We start from the raw sequence: 22,820 nt of genomic DNA on the forward strand, positions 1-22,820 counted from the left end.
ATATCAGATAATAGAAATTATTAAATCTGATCCAGAGCTCTCCAGTAGCACTATTTCTTTAGGAGAGATAGCGACCTTTTTGGGGTATACCAATTACATATTCTACAGCCAGGAGAGATCAACATCTCTGTTTAAATGGAAGTTCAGGCACTTTTAACTTAATTTATTATATTTCCTCAAATGTGAACTTAGTTGTTCTGGTCCCTTAGACATAATGCTGGAATATTTCATTCTAAGGAAATTAGTGTCTTCAAAATGCTGTCCCAGCTTTGGAATACATCATAAATTACGTTGCAATCACTCTGCTATACAACCGCTGCATAACAAAATATATTACCAATGTGTGAAATCTGAATAAAAATTTAAACATTGCCAATCTTTAGCAAGACATATCAAGATTACACACACTGGTATCAGAGTATCTTCCAATGCTTGTGGAAAAATCTTCAAAAGAACAAAATATCGGAGAAACCATGAGAAAGAACTGAAGTACTTCATATCTACTAACTCTACCAAATAATAAAAAAAGGAAACATTCAGAAGAATTGGAATAACCAATGAACAATGCTCACCAGTAATAGTTGGAGTTTATACCCCAGGATGTTTTAAAAGATATTTCACAAGAAGAGTTTGTTATTGAGGACCCATGGAACCGAACAATAGACTGGATTGTACCACCACATGAACCCAATTAACTCACGCATGATTACTGAGCCAAATTAATCCAGATAACAGTTCTTCAAAATGGGCTACTGCTGAGGAGCTCCTGACCCCAACAACTGTTTGGAGTTTACACGAACATATTGCAAATAAAGGCAATTCAATTAACATTGAACACGGCAGCAAGTCTGGTGGAACTATGTCACAGTCATATGAAATTACACACCAACCATATGTCAACCCTAAACAAACAAAAACCATATGGATTAGAACTATAATAAAAATACAAAATATGTTGAAAAAATATCTATATTCAGCACTCACTTTAACTAGTCTACATAACTTTTGCCAAATAATCATGAAGTTGACAAATTCTGCAATGTCCTTTTTCTGTTTCAAGTTTAAAATACCCATCTACTCTAAGAATTGTCATCAAGTCAAAACCATAAAAGCCAGTTTGACATAATATCTGATGCCATTTACTTTAAAAGTACAGACTGGTTGGTTGGATAACTAAACTTGATTAACAATATAATGAATCTGCAAGGCAAAGTTTCATATCAAAGAAACCCATTTGATGCTTGGAGACAGGTCACATACAGTTGCTGCAAATAGATTAGGAAAGTACATGTAGATCAATGATGGACAAATTAGCTCTAATGCTATTCTTACACTGCAGTCTTTCTTTTTATAATCTCAAATTTTTATGAGAAGTGGAATTAAAGAGATGATAATATAAATAACAAACACATCTTTTTATTGCTTTATTTTTATTTTTAATGTACTGGAAATGTGTAATCCATATATAGGTGAGTATAAAATGTAATTCATTTTTAAAAAAGCATAATGATTAAGCAAAAGCATAATGATTATAGCAAAAGCATAATGATTATGCCAAAAGAGTAATGGTTGGCATGTATGATTTATGCATCTTGAATTTCCTCAAAATGTACTTTACTGATGATTTCAATTAAAAGAATTCATATTTTCCCCACATTATGATTCAAAACACTCAATGACAAATCAGAAACAGAGCAGATGATTCAACTGCTCAAATCACATGTACAATCCTATGGACCTGACCCAATAAATGCAGTCCATAACAAGCAGGAAAGCAAAACTGAGGTGGACGAAGAGAAAACAAATCCATCCATTCCAGACCAACTTGAAAAGTTGTTTCAATGCACATGCATTCACAATATGACTCTCAATTTCAATTATAAGTGGAACAAAATAAGATTTTTTTAAAAACTAATGTCGAGGGCGTGGCAAAGTTCAGAGGTTGCTGGGCAGTGCTATGTGTGCATTTATATTATTACTGTGTATAGATAAATCTACGGTTGTTTATTTATTTTGGAATCCAGCATAAATTCAATTAATTTTTTCTTGCAGTGTTTTTTTTTTTTTAAGCCTTGGGTAGAAAAACAAAATAAATATATAATGAAAAGGTTACAGTATTTTATGGGAAAATAAGAATTCGTTTTTTCAGACTATTACTGTATTCTCATGGTCAAGAAGTATTACTCACAAACATTCATTCATATTTTCCCATACAAATACAGTAAATTAAAATTACACTTAAGTGTGAATTGAATAATGAATAAAGTACTGCAGGTAACAGAACTTCTAAACAATGACATGGAATGTTTGGAATCCAACTCAATAAATTTCATCAATACAAAGGTATACAGTAACTTTGGCTGAATGCAATATTCTTTCATAAAGTTATGCTGTAGAAAGCAAAGTTAGCAGAAAGAGCAATCAGGGGCCATAATTATTCTAAATAAGAATATGCAACAGTTCAAATTAAACACATTCAAAGTCTCATCAATACAAAGCTGCATGATAAATTAGATGGAAATCCATCAAATCTCAGTAAAATTATATCATGGAAACCAAAGGATTAACAATAAGGCTGTGACAGTTGTTCTAAGCAAGGCACATGAAAGTCTATGAGACACTGTACATGCCAAACTACATTAAAATATACTGAATGGTTCCTAGGCTGGTTACAAGGTTCTTCAGTATGTAATCTCAATGAAAAAGGACAATACTCTGTAAAAATTTGACCTGAAAAGGTGAAACATTTAAAAAGGGCATTTACTTATAATAAGAGATTCACCTGCTGTCAGCAAACATGTCTTATGTTGTTGTTGTTGTTGTTGTTGTAGGGTTTAACACCATTTTTCAGCACACGAAAGGCATACATGGTGGCCAGTATTAATGGTGGAGGAAGAACCCGGGAAAACCCCGGAAAGAACCACTGACCCACAAGAATATCTTATGTAACTAGCATAATATGAAAGTTCAAAGCTTCTCAACTAACCTGTTTTTTAAGTATTTTCTCTGTAAGTTCTACAATACTGCCAGCAGCAAGCAAGCTGCATTCATAGGTGGACTGGAAGTAAATGTTGTTAAGTAATGTATGTCAGTAATAAGATATTTTATAATATGTTCTGAAAGGTCACAGTGGCACACTGGAAATCTTACCTATGCTATCACCTCTTTGTCCTTTCAAACCTCAATAATCATATTCCTACTACCCATCAAAGGCATACAAAATGATCCTTCCCATCAGTACTATCATTATGCTCTTTCAGCTTGTATAAAATTCAATATATATTAAGTATTAACTATTAGAACTTGTATAAAATTCCATACATAGAAAGTATCCACTATTAGAACTTGTATACAATTCATTACATATTAGGTATCCACCGTGGGAACTTGTACATAATTCCATACATACGAAGTATCCACTATTAGAACTTGTATACAATTCATACATACAAAGTATCCACTGTTAAAACTTGTATACAATTCAATACATACAAAGTATCCACCATTAGAACTTGAATACAATTCAATACACATAAAGTATCCACTATTTGAACTTGTATTCAATGCAATGTATAATAAGTATCCACTATTTGAACTTGTATTCAATTCAATGTATAGTAAGTATCCACTATCTGAACTTGTATTCAATTCAATGTATAGTAAGTATCCACTATCTGAACTTGTATTCAATTCAATATATAATAAGTATCCACTATTTGAACTTGTATTCAATTCAATGTATAGTAAGTATCCACTATCTGAACTTGTATTCAATTCAATATATAATAAGTATCCACTATTTGAACTTGTAACATGCAATTCAATATGTCTTAAGATTGAACTTGTAAACCATTCAATACATATTATGTAACCACCATTATTCTCATTCCAATCATTATTTACGGACAAAAATAATGAACAGAAGTAATTTTTAATTTTTTGAATTGCAAACTACCATATATACCCATTTATAAATTGAATCCATCAGCAAAATGCACAGACCCAGATTTGTTTTTGCTTAATGCCCTAAAAGATCTGTGTCTATGCAGTTTGTTAGGAGTAATCAATATAACAAATAACACAAAGCCTGATCTACCAGCAAATGAAATGATGGCAGATCAAGGTTTATGCTAAAACAAATAATCACTGTAAATCTGTCATACAGACAGACTGACACACAGACAGACAAACACAGACACACACACAAACTCACTGGGTGGAAGTAGACAGAGTCATATTTCTTTGAGAGTTCCATCAGCTGTTCCTGAGTCAAGCTTGATGTTGACTGGAGAGTCTCTATCATGGACATGTTGTGCACCAACAGAATCTGGTCTTCCATGCAATGGCAGATCTGTGAATTAATCAATTACATAAGTAATTCATTGACAAAATGCTCATTTTCCTAATAACAAAGTTGTCTTTGTCCTATCATAGGTTTCCCATATCTCACAATACACGAAACTCTTTTTTTCAAACAAGATTTAAATGAATCTTTTGGTCACTGCACAAAAAGCGGCAAATTGATATTTTTTATCTTAAGTATCTGTCACAGATTATTGGAGGTTTTCATACCCCAAAGTAGCCCCAATCCCACTGTAACACATTTCAAAATCATGCAGGTCCCCAGGGGCCAAATTATTCACAATCCCATTGTAACATATTTCACAAGCATTTCAGCAACTGACCATTGTAATCAATTCCATTGTAAATGGGACCAATGCCAATGCAAATTATTTCACAATCATGTAAAATGTCCAATGCCTGCAATTTACTCTTGAAAATGTTCATTCTTGATTTATCAAATTTGTTTCACAAAATGATATGACCTGGCCCCATTCACTATTACCAAACAAAAGTCAATCTTTCTGTTATCAAGTCATTAATACCATAGGTCTACACAGATCTAATAATACAAAGCTTTCAAACATATACAAGTCAATGTTTATGTAAATAGGTAACAGGCTGAAAACTGAATGCAATCATCAATTCACAGCTGTTAACAACTGATCTAGGTATAAAAACATTGTTACGATTCTGGGGGCCTAAACCAAGTAACAGAGAAGAGTGAAAACCATTAAGTTTTGTAAAATTCAACAAATAATTCATTTCCATAGAATACAAGGTGGAAATTTAAAGAGAATGCACAGTATAGTGAGTTAAATCCCAAATAGTCCTAGCAGTTCTACCAAAAGCCCAAAAGTATAGAGTATTCATAATGAGTTCCAATGGTGTTCCAAATGAATTCCGAAACTGAATGTACTGATGTACCAACAGCCTGGAATGTAGCGAAATGTTAAGAGTCTTGATGTATCACAATGATATAATCACAAATGTCCTTGAATGAATTCACAATAATCCCAGAATAGTGATATAGTCCAAGAAATGTTTAATAAGCACTTTGTAATTCCAATGAATGATTTAAATAAATAAATCTTCACAACACAAAACACAACACAAAGATTGATTCCACTAAAGACTGATGTTACAACAGAATTAGTAATTCTGAAGAAAACAACGTTATATACCTCTCCACTTGATCCATGTAAAAATTACTATTTTCTGAATATACTCGGTCATCTTAATGGAATTTTCCATCAAATTCATAAACAAAATCCTTCGAGAAACTTCCAAAGTCAAAAGGCCATAAAATATGTTTACCTCCAAGTCATACTGATCTTAAAATATAACCTAAAATCAAAGAAAAGGATTAGCTATGTAATATGTTCTTTACAAAATAACAAATCAAAAAGATGTGAGTAGTCAGGTAGGCCCTTTACTTGATTACTGACCAAGGTCAATCACACAACAGAGATATACATAACATGTAATCATGGAGAAAAGCCAAAACACAATACAACTTAAATATACAAAACAATGTGTACATGGGAATAATAACATGTTTTGTACCTGATAAGTAAAATTTACCATCGTTACATTATAGAGAGGATATTTGCTTGAAACGTGTGAATAATGAATATATTTCATTGAGTGAGTGAAAAACTAAGTATTTTCACAAGTGGAAAAGCCACAAGATAAAGTACTTAAGATGAAATATATTTGTTATTCACTCAGAGCAATCATATTTTCTTTTTCATTGTTAGCTCTAATGTATTGGCTAGCAATATGTATAAAGTAGAAAAAAATTGATTAAAACGTATGAATATATTGTGGGATTGGCACTGGGTTCAACTGAATGTGAGGAGGCCAAACTTACCACTAGACATGCAAGCATCTTAAAATAGCTTAGATTTATTGGTCATAATGCAACTGTGAAAATATATCTGATATTTAACTCCAGTGAATTATCAAAATTATTTATCTTGGAAAAACCAGTAGTTCATGATCTAGCATTTTAAAAAAATGACTTTCACAATGAGAAAATGCTTTGGAAAATAACAAGAAAATGTACAAGGAGGAAAAAGTACCATTTGCTGGCCTATAAGACGATACTTTTTAACCAGAAAATCTTAGCTTTGTCTTATATTCCATATTGACTTATATATGGATTTTGTCATCCGAATCGCTTTATTGTATATGTCACATAATTTTTCAATTAATACCACTAGGTAAGCAATTCCTTCAAGTTTCAGTTATCATGTCGATTTTCAAAGAATGATGTGGCTTTATATGCTAATGAAATATGCTGCATCTGTATTCAGTCATTCCAAGATAACACCTGTTTATGGTCAAGATTCGGCAGAACAGATCAGATTAGCGAGGCTACCCATGGGTATTATGAACATGGTAAGATATAATGAAAGGAAATGCCTGGTAAATTTCTCAGTCAGTGACATCTTTTCAACTTGCTGATGGAACTGACGGCAATTTAAAGTAACATATAGCACTTTGTTCTTGCACATTAAGCTGGTGCAATCAGGTACATATCGAGTGGTACCATTGGAAAATGATATGGCATTCCTTAAAGGTATGATATTAAGTCAAACTTTTGATAGGAATACACAGTCGAATGCCTGAGCTAAAAATTGGTACCAAATTTACAAAGCTACATGAAATGTGGCTTGAAATAACAGCATTCATTTTTAAATGGGTCGCACGAGAAAGGACATGTATGACATGTCAATTTTAAGGAACGATACGAGCCCCTGTGGTAACTATGTAATAATTTTGCAATAAAGATCACCTCAGAGATTTAACATTTTTCCAATCCAATTTTCCTCCGAATATTCTAATCCCATTTTTCACATATGGACATTTAGGATGGAGTGTGGGTTCAGAGCAATTACATATAAAAAATTTGGAATCTTCTGCCACTGTAAGATAGCTTACCAGTGGGCCTAGCAAATTTAAACTATGTTATATCGACTTATACCTGCATGAAATTAGTTGGAAAATTATTTATTTTCTAAAAAATGTCAAGTATTATAATCATTATGTCTTTAATCCGCTGACAGACTAGACAAAACTCAGCATAGATGAAACCTGACCCGGTACTAGCCATTTGTGTTATCAGCCAATGTGGGCATGTGAGAAAGCTTGCCAGTAGCTTCTCGTGGGTCGGTGGTTCTTTCCGGGGTTTTCCGGGTTCTTCCTCCACCATTAATACTGGCCGCCATGTATAGCCTATCGTGCTGAAAAATGGCGTTAAACCCCACAACAACAACAACAACAACCATTTGTGTTAATACCCACATGACTTCACAAATCTTAAACAAAGACATTAGAAGTCCAAAAGTCACAGGATATAAAAAAACAAACTCCTTTTCAATGTTGTTGTACAAAATTTCAATTATATTAAATGAAAGTCTGACACCTTTTGTAAAAACCAGAAAGAACATATAATTCTCAATGTTTTTATTTCGAGAACAACTACAAGAAACTTGGCCAGTCTGATTCATCAAGCAGAGTAGTCTGGTTCCCTGCTTCGTATGCTCCCTGCGCGAGAGAGCACATGTCAACATGGTAGTCATGTGTTAGAACAAAACTCCAGAAAATGATGGATGTGAGATTCTGTGTTCTCGTGTAACTAGAAATCAAAATAGCTAATACCAGCTCAAATTTCATCAACACATTAGTCTTATCATCATTCAGCAGATTAAAGACATAACAATTTTAAATTTTCATATCAGTTTCATGCAGGTATAAATCGATTTAACAACATTTAAGTTTCCTAGCCATCTGCTAAGCAGCAATACTTTAACGCCACCATGTTGGCCTCTAATGATGCTAGACTGGTTTTCACACCTTCCATAAAATTATATAAAAAATAAGGTTATCTACCTGTGAAACAAAAAGTCTATTAGATGAATCTAATCCACTGAGTGTTTGGATTGTCTCAACAAATATATTTATGGCAAGCAGCCAAATGATCCATACTGTAACCTCCTAATATTCTGGTCAGAATTCGATAAATTTAACTCACAATCAGTTCATTTATGACTCAATTACGAAATTGTTTCAAGCGTCCAGCTGTGGAGAGAATACTCGGGGTTTTCCCTGACTTTCGTCAACATTGCAAAATTCAAGGACTTTTTACAGTCGGGAAAAAAGTTATCATTTCTCCCAACTTTTTCCCGAGAGTGTGGGAACCCTTTATAATCCAAATGTACACAAATAATATGCACACAAGGAAATAGTGAATTCGTTTGTTGATCAACAAGAAAATAATGAAGGGGCAGTACACATGGGTAAAAATGTATTGGGTATCATAGAGTCAATCCAGTGTTATGGAATCTCCTGGTTCACCCTAATGAGAGGTGAAATTTTCATCAGATGGTCAGGGAATTTTCCTCCCCCAAAAATACTAGCTATGCAATAGCAAACTGTACAGTATTACTGATTATAAAATTAAACTTCTGGAACCGATATCGAGTAAATGCTGAGAGGCTGTGTCTTGTGGTACGTGTAGACTATAGTTTATAGCCAGAGCCAATATTCAATTGAACAGGCCAGATAAATGCAGTAAAGTTTAACATACATGATTATCACCTTTGAACTTCCTGTGTTTCTACTTAAAATGGATTAAAAAAGTTGGTTATCTGCAGTTTGATATTACAGGAATTATTTTCTTATTTATTTCCTAGGACAAATGAAGCACAGCATCTATGTACATGTGAGAATTACTGTCTTGTAGATATGAAAGATATATCAGTAAATATAATTGTATAAAGAATTACTTACCTAAGGCATTATCTACACTAGAGGTACCTACCCCAACTCTCATGCATCTGTCAACTAGTCCCAGTTCACAACACCTGCTGTAGGGCTGGGAGATTCTTTGAGGCTTCTCAGGGTAATTGAGATCCCACAAATTCTTGTGCTCTGTAAAAATCTCATCGTACACAAACCCAGTGCTGTAATGGAAATGTATTCCCAATTGTAAGTCTTATTAAATATTTACCACTTGTTCAATTAACCAACAAACAGAAGATTTCTAAATTACCATCCTTTTTTAAACTTCATATCCAACTCTCCTAAGAGAACTGACTACAATTTGTAAGCTCCCTTTTTGCAACAATTATAACCCATCTTAATATGTCAACAGTCATTATATTATCACTTTAATATGTCAGCAGTCATTGTATTATCATTTTAATATGTCAACAGTTATTATATTATCACTTTAATATGTCAGAAGTCATTGTATTATCATTTTATGATGTCAACATTCATTATATTATCACTTTAATATGTCAGCAATCATTGTATTATCATTTTAATATGTCAACAGTTATTATATTATCACTTTAATATGTCAACAGTTATTATATTATCACTTTAATATGTCAACAGTCATTGTATTATCATTCTGATATATCAACAGTCATATTAGCACTTTAATATGTCAACAGTCATTATATTATCACTTTAATATGTCAGCAGTCATTGTATCATTTTGATATGTCAACAGTCATTATATTATCATTTTAATATGTCAGCAGTCATTGTATCATTTTGATATGTCAACAGTTATTATATTATCACTTTAATATGTCAACAGTTATTATATTATCACTTTAATATGCCAGCAGTCATTATATTAGCACTTTAATATGTCAGCAGTCACAATAACTTTGAATACTTGCATTCTGAAAGATCCATCAACACTGGATTCATCTAGCATTCAAAACCTGAAAGTACTGATATATATTTGGTTAAGTCATACACGTCAGATAAGTACCCACTTTTCCACATATATCAGGGCTCAAATTTAACACAGATTTCTTTGTAGCCAGAAGGACTAGTATATTGAGAAATTTACTAGTCCTGCCAAATCTGTATTAGTCCTGTTCACAAAACAATGTAACGCAACTTTCATCTACGTTTACAGATTCAATTTTAAAGTTCGAACAACCCGCAACAAAACTGGATGTTTTCTGTGTGATTGTTTTTGCGAATTGCTTACACCAGTTACACCACATAATGTTCCTTTCCTCGTCATTATTCAGCCATTCCCTGTCAATTGTCCATTTCTTCTGAAATTTTCCATTATGCTTTTCCCTATCATAAGAATTATTCCTCATCATTCTCATTCAACTTTGCTTTTTTTTCCGGTGGATGAACACTTTCTATCAAATGCCACATTTTGCCTGTCTTGTAAGGAGGGAATTCTGCCTTGCTTTGAAATACAAGATGTTACAGTATAGCTGATGCAAATTATTTAAAGCAAGAAAAGAAATGGCACAGTGTCCTTTATATAAGAAAGTCAGTTTCAAGACACGTCTTTGCCCCCTCCCACAATTAAATGGCCTCTCCCTAACAAAGACTTAACTTCAGCGGATGTTCTGCATGATCAAAGCAGTGGCTATTGTAAACACTGTTATAAAATATTAGCATCAGAAGATAGTATTAGTTTCAGCTTGGAAAAGGTGTGTTCCCATCAAACAAAGCCATCTGACACTCGGCACGTTGTATTTAACAGCTCCAATTACGGTATCATAAGTCGTAAGTTTGGTAATTGTTCCTAATTAATCAAACCTCAATGTATTGTTGAAATTAATAATAAGGTGGAAAATTTTCAAATCTTAGATGATGTTGATGTTGTGGGGTTTAACGCCATTTTTCAGCACACGATAGGCTATACATGGCGGCCAGTATTAATGGCGGAGGAAGAACCCGGGAAAACACGGGAAGAACCACCGACCCATGAGAAGCTACTGGCAAGCTTTCTCACATACCCACATTGGCTGAATCCTAGACTTGAACCCACGCAGACAGAGGCGAGATGGCAGTGATCCGTAATGGAGAGTGCTTTAGACCACTCAGCCACTCGGGGCCCCTCAAATCTTAGATGCCCATGCTCAGAGATTTTAATTCCCAACAAATGTATGGCATTCTGCTTGGATATCTCCATGTGTATTCAATTATTTTGTTTTTGTTTGTAAGGGAAAAATATAAAAACTACTCTTGTCATCATTGAAAAAGTAGTTGTACGAAAAGGATGTGTTCATAGCGTAATCGTAATAAATTGATCCAATTCTTATAATTATTTCGATGGAAATGTAAAATATGTAGTTTCCTGTTTGTGACTGTTGGAGCGTTTGGGTAGTGAGCAAAAAAAAAGAAAAGAACCTTAAACAAAAAAAACGTGCAAACTAATTTCTTAGAATAGTTTTTGCTGTGTTCTTTTGTGTGCTATACAGCTTTATAGTTTGTTACTGTGTTAAGTGAATAAAGTGTGATATCAAGTCATTTTTGCATTTAATTCGTTATCAGATTAATCTGGACCAATTACCAAACTTCCATTGTTAATGATGGCACCATAATTTGCGCTGTTAAGTGAAATGCACAAAATCGGATGGGTTCTTGTTATAGAAACGCACCTTTGCAAGGCAGAAATCGACTTCATCTTCTCATGCTAATATTTTATAACCGTGTTTACAATGGCCACTGCTTTGATTCTACAGAACATCTGCTAAGTCAAGTCTTTATTAGGGAATGGCGTAAACATACGCTGAATATTGATAACCGAAAGTTACTAGCCCATCGGACTAATAACATTATGAAAGTTGCTTGACTTACAGCAAATCTGCTAGCCTCGGGCTAGCAGACTACCGCTAATTTTGAGCCCTGTATATTGTGATAGATCATGTCTGTCCATCAATCTGCCCATTTGTGTGTAATTACATCATTCCAACATTCCATTATAATTATGGTATCCTTATAACACTAACTCCATCTACATCAATTCGGATGAGGGGGTATAGTCATATTTTGCAAAATGTATCAAAAGGATGAGAAGATGACGTTTTCAGATCCTGAATGCATCCCACAAGAAAAGAGAGGATGGGGGGTGAAAGGTAATATAAGTAATATGGAACCTTCTCTGTAGCCTCATCTACACTAATTGAGTAAGCATGATCACATCCGGTATTATGCTCGAGGAAGAGCAGTAGATGCCAACAAAGACTCTGAATTCTGAATGCAGCATGGAGGAGACAGTAAAATGAAGCTATTCATGATGTCTTTCATCTCTAATTGACTTTTCCAGACTCAGGGGATTAAAATTTCATTTTTCTGTAGGGAAAATGTAAGTTTGGTAGAAGGTGGGGCCAATTTTACATAACAGTTACCTGCTAATATTGTGTGTGTGTGAGTGGGATTTTTAATTTAGCTGCAAAAATTTTTTAATCATATCGCTATGATGTCTGCAGTGTGGCAGTTTATAGTAATGTCTATCACTGGGGCATCATGCCACAGAAATGTAGCATCATGTTCCACCCAGTCACATTATCCTTACATGAGGCCAACCAATCCTAACACTAACCTCTTAATGCTGAGGACCTAGCAAGGGAACTGTTAGTACCATTTTTATAAATCTTTGGTATAACTTGGCCGGCATTCAAAACTACAACCTTCTGCATCCAAGGTGGACACTCTAACCACTAGACCACTGCAGTAGGCAATAATCTTTTATTTGTTGATCTTTCAAGATTACATGTGTGTGTAAACTTGACTTAACTTTCCTTTGGCAGGACTGATGGAGGTTTACAAGTTTATTGTGTGATTAGAAATATATAGTCAAACCTGTCATAATGGTCACCTGCATTCAGAAGTCAGCTAGTCACAACGGCCATTATAATTTTCCCTCAGCAAGTATCTCATATAAATGTCCTTTAAGTAATGGTCAGATATTTAATAACCAAACAATTGTTTCACCCTACCTCAAGCAGTAATTGTAGGGTATTGGCATTGCTCCAAGTATACAATTAAACTTCTATTGAATCATTTCATATCTTGATTGTTCTCCAATCACACTGCCAAACTCAAAAGTGTCAACATGCTGGCTTCAAAAGCAAGGTGGTGTTTATCATGTACAGTCACACTGTCAAACTCAAAAGTGTCAACATGCTGGCTTCAAAAGCAAGGTGGTATTTATCATGTACAGTCACACTGTCAAACTCAAAGGTGTCAACATGCTGGCCTCAAAAGCAAGGTGGTATTTATCATGTACAGGAAATGACTGAAGCTATTCATTTGCTGGATAGTGGAAAAAAGGGTCACGTACTTGCAGCAGAAATATTATGGTCGATTTTGAGAACATTAATCTGGAGTGTAAGAGATCAAACACACAATCACTCCAAATGACAAAATTAATTAACAAAGCTGAAAATGATTCCAGAATGCTACAAATCAATGACCATTTAAATCTGCTACAGGATCTTTCAAAGCATCTAACGGACAGCAAATATTTGTTAGAAAATGCTCTAATGACTGTAAACAGTCAGAACATGTGTACTGACCTAAATAACCTTTAAGCTGCATCTTTTCTAATGATGTAACATTTTTTAATTGTTATCTGTTGCTATAGACACAGATGCCACATGGCCTGTTACTATAGATACAGATGCCAAATGGCCTGTTGCTAAAGGTATTGTATTTAAATGAGTACTAATGTTAAAACTGCTCAACTTTTATGAATGACTTCAAGTTCAACAAAATCATAAGGTATTATTCTGACAAATGCTGCATTCCATAATAAGCATACACTTTAAAAACCATATATTCTAATTTGCTCTTCTTTCATCCATAAGTAAAAGCATCATTCCAGTTTTTATGCTTAATGTATACACTCGCTTAAAACTCAAATGAAAACTGCACAGACCCAGATCTGCCATCGTATAATGCGCTAGCAAATCTGCGTCTGTGTAGCTTTTTAGGAGTAATCAGTAGAACAAACAGTATAGACCCTGATCTGCAGGCACATTATACACTGACAGATCAGGACCATTGTTGTTTTCAGCTCTTAGTATGCCTTGACTTGTAAGTATGTATATAAGGAAGCTTTGCTCATCATGCCCTCACTATAACTCAGCTCACTATTCAACTGTCCCTTTATAAGGCAGGTACAGACCTGGATTCAGTTTCATTACTTACTGGTAATATTATGGATACAAAATACCCTGAATATACAGTAATCTCACCAATTCTATTCATAACTGACAAATCAGTAATAAAATAGGGATTATAATAATGTATGACTGACCAATCAATAATGAAAAGAGATTATAATAATTAATAACTGACCAATCAATAATGTAAAGGTATTATAATAATTAATAACTGACCAATCGATAATGTAAAGGTATTATAATAATTAATAACTGACCAATCAATAATGAAAAGGGATTATAATAATTAATAACTGACCACTCAATAATGAAAAGGGATTATAATAATTAATAACTGACCACTCAATAATGAGAAAGGATTATATTAATGATGTGTAGCTGATGAACAATAATGAATGACAGGTCATGCTTATGCTTCAGACTAAAAACCCTTGGATTGTTCTCCTGCTAATTTACTTACCCTGACAGTGTTGACGGCTTCTCCATATCCATGGCCTGTTACAGAACACAAACCAAATATTATTCTAAAAGGAATTCAGAAGCATTTCCTTCATTATTTGATTTAGCAAAAAGGCAAAGTCTACATAATTTTTGTGTTGTACGGATGAATTTAATTTGCACATCTAAAAGAGAAACAAGTCAGATATATCAAAAGGCAACGTCTACAGTCACTCATAACACTGATAATTTCATGGCAGTTATAATAGTCACTGACAACACTGATAATTTCATGGCAGTTATAGTAGTCACTCATAACATTGATAATTTCATGACAGTTATAGTAGTCACTCATAACATTGATGATTTCATGGCAGTTAGATTAGTCATTCATAACATTGAAAATTTTGTGGCAGTTATAGTAGTCACTCATAACTGATAATTTCGTGGCAGTTATAGTAGTCACTCATAACACTGATAAGTTCATGGCAGTTATAGTAGTCACTCATAACACTGATAATTTCATGGCAGTTATAGTAGTCACTCATAACACTGATAGTTCCATTAGTTAAAACTGTGTCACTCAGAGCATGGATAATTCCATCAGAGTTATAACAGAGTCATCCATCGCAGTTATAATAGTCAATCACAGCATGGATAATTCCATAAAAGTTATAACAGAATCACTCATAGCATGGATAATTCCATCAAAGTTATAGAGTAATTTTGAACATAGATAATTCCATTACAGTTATAACATAGTCACCTGAAGCATGGACAATTACACTGTATTTATAACAGAGCCACTAATAACATGGATAATTCCATCACAGTCACAACAGTCATTCAGAGCATGGATGATTCCATTACAGTTATAACAAAGTCACTTGGAGCATGGATAATGTCACTGTAGTTATAACAGACACTCATAACATAGACAATTCCAGCACAGTTAAAACAGAGTCACTCATACTATGGATATTTACATTGCATTTATAATAGTAACTCACAGCATGAATAATTCTGTCGCAGATATAATAAAGTCACACATAACATGGATGATTCAATCAGTTATAATACAGCCACTCACAGCATGGATAATTCTATGGCATATAAATAGTACAGTCATTCAAAAGCATAAAACAAACATCTTTTAAATGCATGACATAATGTTCACCTTAAAGTAAACTTAATTACGTGGACTGAGAGTTAAAGCCTGAAGTAGGTAGGTAGATAATGTTACACTGAGCCCTTAAAATATATCAAGTGAAATCCTAAACTGCATTCTTATAATACAGAATTGGAAGAAAACACAACTACAGATCTGTGATCTGTATCAATAAATCTTGTCTAACAAACATACCATCTCTGACAGTCCCAGCAACACAATTTCATCATCACTGTCTGAGAATGAACCTCCATGAGCCTGCTGTGCTTGCTGTCTGAGCTGCATCCCTTCATGTTTTTGTCTCAAAAACTCGGTCACTGTGGCCTTGCACCCTTCTGGGTCTGTACCGCTGACTGCCTATAGTAGTAATAGAAACAGAACCTATTCTACAGCAGTTCTGGCAACAGTTGTAATTCTACAAGCAGGATTAATAGTTTTAGTAGTAATAGTAGTAGTGGTAGTAATAGTAGTAGTGGTAGTAATAGTAGTAGTGGTAGTAATAGTAAGGCAGTTGGCAAAGATGATGGTGTAGTCACAACATCAATAGGAGTACATTCCTACACGTTTATGTTGACATCCTCGGGCCCGAGGAAATATTGTCGACGTAGGCAGATGTCGATATAAGTGTTTGTGGGGGGGGGGGTCTGATACAAGTTAAATTCATCAGTAAGGGGTAACCTGTCATCAGTGAGTAGCATTTACACATTGAGAAAACAAACAATGGAAATTTTGAATACATGAAGATAAAACCAGTGTAAAATACACTTGTATATTGACAAATTACATTTTGGTTACCTTTGTGTAATAAAGTCTACAATAAAATATTGTATCGGTCACATCCTGATATGAAAAACATTCACGTTGATATACAATGTTGGCATCAGCACATGGTTGCATAGTTGTTATTTACATACTTCAAGTATATGTACTTAAATTGGCCATGATTTTAGCCAGTCTGTTCCCATCTTATTGTGGTTACCAAGGGGATGGGGCTATTCAGAGGGAAATGAAAACCTGTCAACAAGTTGGTTTAAACAGTACATGTATTTAGTTACAGAAGTCATCGTGAAAAGTACATAAAAGCAAACAAGAGATATGCGGCTGATATGATTAATGAAGGCATAATATTGTATACATTGACACATGCTAATGAGGTATTAAAAGAAAATGATTCTTACAATACAATATTGTAACAATGTCAGCTCAAATGGTATATATTTAAAATACATCCCAGAGGTAAGTTATGAATTCTCTCAAAATACAAATACATGCAGCAGTAAAAGATTTTAATGACAAATACATATACATGTAATTGAGATTATTATCTATAGCAAATATCCGACCGCGACATTACTAGTAGTAGTAGTAGGGCAGTAGGCAAAGGTGAAGGTAGAATGGCAACATTAATAGTAGTATTAGTAGGACAGTAGGCAAAGGTGAAGGTAGAATGGTAACACTAATAGTAGTAGTAGGAGGACAGTAGGCAATGGTGAAAGTAGAATGGCAACATTAATAGTATTAGTATTTACGGAACAGTTTCACTGATATGCAGTGATTATGGTGACTGTTCTAACTTCGTGAGCCAGTATACAAAGCAAATTCATTGGTGTGGGTTTAGCCTGATAAGGCAGACAGACAGCCCACTTCCTGATGAAAATGTCTATGTTGATATATAATCCATTCCCTCTTGAAGGTAAAATGAAGAATGATCTCCCTTGATGCAATGGCTCAATACTCCTGAAATACCACCTCAGAGCTAGCACTGGGTCCTACTGATGATCATGAGATGAAGTGTCCAGGATAGACAGGAATTATTACCAATATCTGATTCCTCATGAATGGAAGCCTGTTCCTGGTAATGAAAGCAAGGGGCTTCATGAGTGATATAGTGATATATCATGTTAGAACTGCAAGTAGATGGGTCCACCACTAAGAAATGTATTACTGACTTTGTAGTGAGAAATCTGGGATTATAACATAGGTGAACTAATTAAACTCTTGAGATCAGTTCAATCCGTGTCTACCCATGATAGATTTCAAGGGCCCAGTGTCACTGGACAAGTGAAATCCAAATGAATAGAATATCAGATAGATCTTTGATTTGTCTGATATCCTCTCCTCCATTAAAGCACAGCATGCCAGTGATCGAGAAATAATAGATTTAACTTTGATTGGTACTGTTTCATCAAACAGCCACTGATTGTTAAAAAGTTTAACTGTGATTGGAGCTACTTGTTTCTCATCAAAGAGCCATAGAAAGTTAGCAATTGTGGCAATGGATGCCTACATTTCTATAAAGTACTCTGGTGTGTGCTACTGAGATTATATTCCATTGCCTATTAGGCCTCTCAGGTGGATGGCCATGTCACTTGAGGAATTCTGCACCACTGGTTGTAAGAACTGTTCTAAAGGGTGTTTTAATAAGATCCCAATTTGTAGGTTCTGTAAATCTGGATTTGGGTGAAACACCTGCCATCATGTTTGCTTAACGCATATGATAGCATACTTCAATTCCTGACAATTCTCTTGCTAGACTGACCAGTCTGATCCAGTATTCCCCATATGAGATGAATAATCAGGATAAAAAGACACTCAGGTTCTTTTGGTTCCTGTGTCACATTCAGAATCTAAGGTGTTGGAGAACTGTATACATTCTGCCATTTCAATCTAAAGAAAGAGCATCGATTATCCAGGCCTCTGAGTCCAGGACTGGTGAGACAAAAATTGGGTTTTCTGGTATTCCAACTTGTTTCCAATATGACCATCATAAGTCAATCCCATCAAGCATCTACTGTATTAAACTGAGGGATGAAGAGACCATTTCATTTTTTTTATTAGTTCCTTCTTGCAGAACAATGAGTCTGCCAATACATTAGCCAGCCTAGGATGTCTAACTTAAACCTGGATTGTGAATAAGGACACAACTTTAGAAAATCCCAAACAAGATTACGAAGGTTTAAGTACCAGTTCTACTTTGCTGTTTGAGATAAGTCACCACGGTGAAGTTATCAGACAGAATTAAAACTGCATTCCCACACAGGTTGCTCCCCAATTTATCCGCATTTGCATCCGTAGCCATCAAGATTGCTGTACGATGTGGTTGTAGAGATATCACCAACACAAGTCCAAAGTGCCTTCAAGATGCAACCTCATATGGATGCTGATTGTGAGCATTGGTCCAATGGTCAACAGGCAGTCTCCACTTGGACCATGTAATCAATGATATGGGAGCCCAATAAAGAGACCAAAGACAAAGATGCCTGCTGGTGCATTAAGAAAAAATCAGCTGGCAAAGGATTCTTAAGCAGATACTCCAAATAGGCATACAGCTTAAAGTCTCGTTCTTGAGGGACACATTCATTCTATTGGAACATTTATTCCAGACCTATTTGACTGGATCTTGAAAGGGTACAAGGTCGGAGATACTCTTGTTGACAAGGAGATTGAGAATGAAAGAAAGGTAACACATGAAATCATGTCTTGCTCCAAAATATAATTAGGCTGCTTCTTGTAGCCTGTTGAAGCAAATTACAGAACTTCTGGAAGCTGTTTGAGTTGATGGTTTGAAATCACTTTTCTTACAAGTCCACATCGCTCCTCTTGAAAGTCCATGCTGATTGCACAACCTCCACAATAGATGGCATTAGGACCCATTGTTGTATTCCATTGCAAACCCAAGAGAGTAACAGAGATGATTGAATGTTCAAAAACCAACTGATACAAGTTACATTGTAGCTGAATGAACACTGGCCAAAGGCTTAGTGGGTCTGCTACCCAGGAAACTACTGTTGGGTTCCCATGTTGTCATGGTAAATTTTCCCCATTCAGCCGTGACAGATTGGAGCCTTCTCCTTACCGGGATCTGTGATAAGGGTGGGATGGGAGCCCTATGTGCATGTCAGTAAGATAGGGATGGTCTTGTGGACCACTGGTAAAAACTATTGATCTCATTCTGACTCTTAGTTCAGGAGTTGCAGGACTGTTTCCCAGTGGTATGCACTCTAGGGACATCCCAGCTACTTTGCTGGTTGCCATGTAAATCCCTCTGCTACAGTTGAGACTTGGAGGTCTGGCAGATTGTTTTGAATTCTGTCAACCTGATCATTAAGGAAGCGAATACATGATGAAGTCTGCAAGTGTATATTGGGCCATGATTGGTCTGTAAGATGAAGGGAGAGAGCCCAGTATATTTATCCACCTGTTTTGGCTACAGTATGTTGTATCTCTATGTTATGAAGTGGACCCTCCCATGAATATGCTCCCACTTATTCCAGTGAGCTTTGGGGTAGAGAGACGTAAGCTGTGGTCTGCATATTGAGGATCATCATATATATTGGATATAAGGTTGATCTCACAGTCACAACATTGCGAATCAACTCATGGGTATTCAAATGGAAAAACAGAAGGCATATGTAATACAATAAATCCGTACATGCTTAGAACTTGTAACTGACAATGTACTCAGTCCCAAAATATCAGTAACTGTTCAGATCATGGAAGCAATGGAAAGCCGAATCTTCTGTAGATAATTTTCAAATGATGTCAGAACTGTAGACCCAGCAGGTGATGTAGAAAACACGAGGACAAAACACTGATGGGATTGGTCGAAAAACATTTGTCCAAGCCTGCAGGTGGAGTTTCACTCATCCAAGTAAGATCTAATAAGAACGAGGGAAGCTGAATCCCCATTTTGTCATTATAGATTAAGGTAGTGATGTCAGCATCTCCTGTGCTACCTACAAAGAAGCTGGAGAAAAACGTCAATGATGGTGGACCAATACACTTGCAGTCCATTACTTCTAATGTGTCACTAGATAGTGTCTCTAGGGTGGCAGATGCCTGAGGGCAAGTGAAGAGACAGCTCTTGAAAACTGAGGTCATGATGGGCACCATATGCCAGAAGTGTTTTGAGGTACTATGCAGATTAGATTAATCCATAAGGGTGTCTATATAAACTGTACACCTTCCACAGGAAGTGCCAAGCAGCACTATGCGGTTGACTAGTCCATGGGAGTGCCTGTATAGACTGGGCATCATCTGCGGGAAGTGCCTAGCAGCACTATGCCAGTGAGACATATATGTATAACTGGTTTCATGAAGTGGATTCTTGGATATTATAGCACTGAACTGGGCATCATACTCAAGAAAAGCTTGGCGCAACACTATGAGAGTCATGGAAATAGGCAAGTTCATTTTCAGGTGTCTGATACTGTATGATCAATTGTGGTCATGGTCCATTGCAACCAGAGTTATATTGCCAGTCCAGTCATGAAGTAACATAACCATCTTAGCTGGCATGACAGTGTCTACTTTTCTGAGGTTGGGAAGGAGTAAAGGATATTGATCCATGTATCTGGGCCATAATTCTGATATGTAATTGATGCTTGTTGCTGCTCTCCATCTTGCTACCCAGATATGATATGGTGCAAACCCTTACGTGCCAGCAAATGTTTTCATCCCTCAAGCTATGATTGACTTCTGTCCATAATATGCAAGTCTGACATGTATTTTAGGAATAAAAACTAGAGAAAACTACACATGTAGAGTGGCTGTCAGACTGGTCTCGCCCATGGTCTAAATTTGCAAGACAAAACAGAGCAGACCTTATACACATTTAGTTCTAAATTAAGTTCTAAAATACAAATATAAAGAATTACAAAAACCTTAGGAAGATCAACCCTTCCAAACAAATATAAATATGAAGTAGTACAAGATCAATGATGAAAGGTAATAATGTAAAAATTCTTTACAAAATTTATAAAATAAAAAGGAGAAGCAAAAAAATATAATATCCTTCAAATATTGGGACATTTTTATTTTATTTAAACCACATGCACTCAAAAGTCCAAGATTTTCACTGGTAGTACAACATCATTAAGATTCTAAACCTAAATGATTGAGTTCATGCTGATGCCAAACAGAGACTAAATGAATGAGGTCATACTGATGCCGCAGAGACCACATGAGGTCATGCTGACACCAGACTATATGACTGAGTTCATGCTGATGCCATAAAGAGACCACATGAGTGAGGTCATGCTGACACCAGACTATATGACTGAGTTCATGCTGATGCCATAAAGAGACCACATGAGTGAGGTCATGCTGACACCAGACTATATGATTGAGTTCATGCTGATGCCATAAAGAGACCACATGAGTGAGGTCATGCTGACACCAGACTATATGACTGAGTTCATGCTGATGCCATAAAGAGACTACATGAGTGAGGTCATGCTGACACCAATGACTAAATAAATGAGGTCATACTGATGCCAAACAGATTAAATCAGTGAGGTCATGCTGACACCAAGAGACTAAATAAGGTCATGCTAATGAATCAGGCAATCAATCTCTGCAAGTAATACATTTTAATGGATTGTTTGTTATGAAATATAGACCAACAAACACCACCCTTGTTTGGCAACTGGCTTTGATGCTGACCATTAAAAGTAATGTCACTGACTTTGACAGGTCAAACATAAGTAAATGTGACCTTGTTTAGTCCAATTATTGCAGTACTGCAAGACATATTACATCACAAAATCTTGTTGTTAAAAATCGCAGTGAAATTGATATAATTTATTTAACAGAAGTGATTCTTACCTTTCCCTGCTCAGTCTCATCACCGTTCTTCTCCATCTTTACTGTTATCTGATACCACACAAGTTATTAGTTGGTTCTATATCACAACATGCAACAACAGATGATGGGACTTTTTCAGCTGTCTGGCTTTCAACTGTGAAAAAAAAACTATTGAAAATTATAAGAAATCACAAATTAGTGTGGGCTTTGTATCAAGTACTAGCTGCAGTATAAACAAACTCAAATTAAATAAGCAGTTAGTACCCACTAAGTAGATGCATACACATGCTTACCCAAATAAGCAGGAACATTTGTGACTG

The 22,820-nt window shown here is 35.3% G+C and overlaps 1 protein-coding gene across 5 annotated transcripts in view; it reads right to left on the minus strand.

The window, feature by feature from the left end:
* The window catches only part of LOC149787571 (protein deacetylase HDAC6-like), a 548,042-nt gene that overhangs the window by 515,513 nt on the left and 9,709 nt on the right, over positions 1-22,820 (minus strand). For all 5 annotated transcript variants that reach the window (XM_089973728.1, XM_089973727.1, XM_089973729.1 and 2 more), the window contains exons 2-7: positions 22,522-22,654; positions 16,111-16,272; positions 14,770-14,804; positions 9,170-9,311; positions 4,214-4,351; positions 2,987-3,058 (exon numbers count right to left, since the gene is read on the minus strand). In XM_089973728.1, the coding sequence (XP_089829854.1) occupies positions 2,987-3,058; positions 4,214-4,351; positions 9,170-9,311; positions 14,770-14,804; positions 16,111-16,272; positions 22,522-22,557 (585 nt within the window). In that variant the 5' untranslated portion in view covers positions 22,558-22,654. The remainder of the gene's footprint in view (positions 1-2,986; positions 3,059-4,213; positions 4,352-9,169; positions 9,312-14,769; positions 14,805-16,110; positions 16,273-22,521; positions 22,655-22,820) is intronic.

The sequence above is a fragment of the Sinohyriopsis cumingii genome, chromosome 11 (assembly GCF_028554795.1).
Source record: "Sinohyriopsis cumingii isolate HCF-2022 chromosome 11, ASM2855479v2, whole genome shotgun sequence".
NCBI classification, from domain to species: domain Eukaryota; kingdom Metazoa; phylum Mollusca; class Bivalvia; order Unionida; family Unionidae; genus Sinohyriopsis; species Sinohyriopsis cumingii.